Below are 2732 nucleotides of genomic sequence, written 5' to 3'. Positions count from 1 at the left end.
CCCTCTCTGGGTCTCTGTTTCCTTCTTATCACATGAGAAACTTGGTCTGGAATGACTTTTGAGGCCCCTTCCAACTTTCATAGCAGGAAAGTCCAAGAAATGACCTGGTTTCTCAAAAAGAAAAAAATGACCTGTAAATAGTGTGTGGGGGGTGATTACAGATTAAAAGAAACTATAGAGACACATTAACTAAATGCAAAGAGTGGACCTTGTGTGAATTTTCCAACAAACCAACTGTAGAAACATTTTTGGGATAATCGGAGGATCAACATAGGCTGGGAATGAAAAGATATTAAGAATTGGTGTTAAATGTTTTAGGTGTGATAATAATAATATTGTGGTTATGTTTTGAAAGTCCTTATCTAGTAGAAATGCATACTGCAATATTTATAGATCGAAATGAGATAATGTCTGGGAGCTGCTTTAAAACATTAGAGCAAAAAAAAAAGGGGGGGGTGATAGGGTGAGTCAAGATAAGGCAAGATTAGCAAAATGTTAATAATGGTTGAAGCTGGGTGATGGGTAGATGGGTTCACTATGCTATTCTCTCATTTCAGAGTCTTTCCATAATCAAAAACTCAAACAATGCAAGCTTTCTCAGAATATTGGAACTGTCAACCTCCACATATCTCCATACTTTCATGAGCCTCTCAGAGTCATGCAGGAAGGCTGAATAGGCCTGAGAGTAATGCAGTTCAGAAAAGATATTTTAAATAAGTTGAAACTAATGTTTTCACAGAGACGTGTTTTCTATTGACTCTGCTTTCTTTTATCTGGAACATCATATTTTCATTTCTTTTGATATATTTTATTGCATAAACACAACATCCTTGAATATAGAATTCATCAACTAGAAAGAATATGCATTAAAAAGCCTACCTTGAAATTGAGTAAATTTAATGGTCCCCATTCTCTCCCCGTTCCGGAACACAACTTGACCCTAAAATATGAAACAAAACAAACAAACAGGAACAAAAGAGAAATGCTATATTAGCCCAGACAGGACTGATCTCAACTGAAATTCATTAATTGTACAATGCAATTATTAATATTGGAGGAAAAAAAATACACTCCCACTAGATCGCAGATGCAAAATTAAACTAATTATTTTTAAATTGCTTGTGACTTTATCTGCTTAATTTGAGCAGCACAAAATCAATAATGGAACTAACGCATGTGAATTAAAGTTGAGATATACATCATCACTATCATCTTAGCTATTTATTAAACACCCACGTTTCCTGTGTTATCCTGGAACAAGGTCTGCCAGGGTGCTGGAAAGACAGAGGCAGAGGTGAGGCCCGTGAGGCCCATGGAGCCTGACCCTGACTCTGCCCCCGTGCCCCACCCATTTAAGATGTGTGGCTTTGCTGAGGCTGTTTGGCTTGGGGACCAGAAGAGGGCTGGAGGTTGGTCAGTATTTCTTATTAAGGACAGGAAATGTTTTTGTAAGTTCTTCCTGAGTGGTGATGTCAGCCCCAATTATAACCGGGCTACGGGGCAGCACAAAAATAAGCTTCTTGAGCCAGTGAGACCTGACTAGTGTCACAGGCAGCTGAGCACCCCTCTTTAGGAACCCCAGGGGCTAAGGACTGTCATCTGTCACATCCGCTTTGCTGGCTGTTACCAGGGTTCCATACTCTGGGCTACATAAACAGGGAACATAAAGGTGGGGTGTGGTCTCTCCTTGCCAGTTTATGATCCACCTAAAACTCTGCAACCAAGCCAGGAAATTAACACACGTTCTATGGGTGAATCTTATGACAAGCCTGAGTGCAAAGGGGAATGATTCTGATTTTACAGATCAAGAAATTGAGACTGAGGGAGGTTATGCACTTAATATGAGGTATGATCATAAAATNCAATGGCATCTGCCACACCTGCTCTCTAGGACTGTTCTGATGGGGGGCGGGGAGGGCTCTAGGAACTCTCAGATATGGAGCAAATGGAGGGAAGCTGCGGGTGAGGAAGGTCATTCTTGGGGCTCTGAAACCCTCTCTGGATTCAAAATGCCTCAGTCCCAAGAGGGGTGATGGGGCTAGCTCTGGCACATTATTTTAGAATAATTCTGTTTATCCAGCACTCCTAAGTCTGTAAAAAAAGATAGTTTCTCCAGCCTGAAAAAACAACGGCCACCGTTGTAAATTAGCTTCAGTTCACATTTCTGTTGTCAAGCCTAGCTGCTGTTGACCAGACGACTTAAGTCATAGGAAACCACAAGTAAATGAAGATGTTCTTAAATGTCCACAAGCTATATTGCTAACCAATTCAGTGAACGTTTACCAAGAACCAGCCAGGAGCCAGGCAGCAGGCTAGCTAGCAAAGTGACTCGTTTCCTGGCACTAGAGAGTTTATAGAGCAAAAACTCATTTGGGCCTTAAACCAGCCCAAGGAGGCAGGCAGGGCCGGTGTTACTGCCAACTCATTGGCCAGAGGAGAAGGCTGAGGCTTGGGGAGATGAAGCGACTTGCCCAGGAGCAGACCTTGCAAAGGGAACCCCCACTGCTGGGGCTGGCTGTTTGTGAATCAGCTCTGTCATGAGCCCTGCTGTCCACTGTCCCCTCTAAATGGAAGGGAAGGAGGTGGTGGGGGAGGGGAGAGAATGGCAGAAAACAATATATTGTCCCCATTTAGAAGCCTTTTGCAAGGTCAACGTCATGAGGCAATTTAAGGAACTGGTAACCCCAGGAATAGGGGCAGGCTCACCCTCTGGGTAAGTTCCTGGAAGGTCC

At 42.8% G+C, this 2732-nt stretch overlaps 1 protein-coding gene across 1 annotated transcript in view; it reads right to left on the bottom strand.

The window, feature by feature from the left end:
* The window catches only part of GABBR2 (gamma-aminobutyric acid type B receptor subunit 2), a 96322-nt gene extending 94971 nt beyond the window's left edge, over window positions 1-1351 (bottom strand). Inside the window, exons 1-2 of the mRNA XM_019649556.1 lie at window positions 1237-1351; window positions 880-940 (exon numbers count right to left, since the gene is read on the bottom strand). Of these exons, the coding sequence (XP_019505101.1) occupies window positions 880-940; window positions 1237-1314 (139 nt within the window). The 5' untranslated portion in view covers window positions 1315-1351. The remainder of the gene's footprint in view (window positions 1-879; window positions 941-1236) is intronic.
* Window positions 1352-2732: the final 1381 nt, after the last annotated feature.

The sequence above is a fragment of the Hipposideros armiger genome, unplaced genomic scaffold, assembly GCF_001890085.2.
Source record: "Hipposideros armiger isolate ML-2016 unplaced genomic scaffold, ASM189008v1 scaffold_133, whole genome shotgun sequence".
Lineage (NCBI taxonomy): Eukaryota > Metazoa > Chordata > Mammalia > Chiroptera > Hipposideridae > Hipposideros > Hipposideros armiger.
The sequence above is the reverse complement of the archived record's forward strand: the minus strand, read 5'-3'. Positions and strand labels throughout refer to the sequence as shown.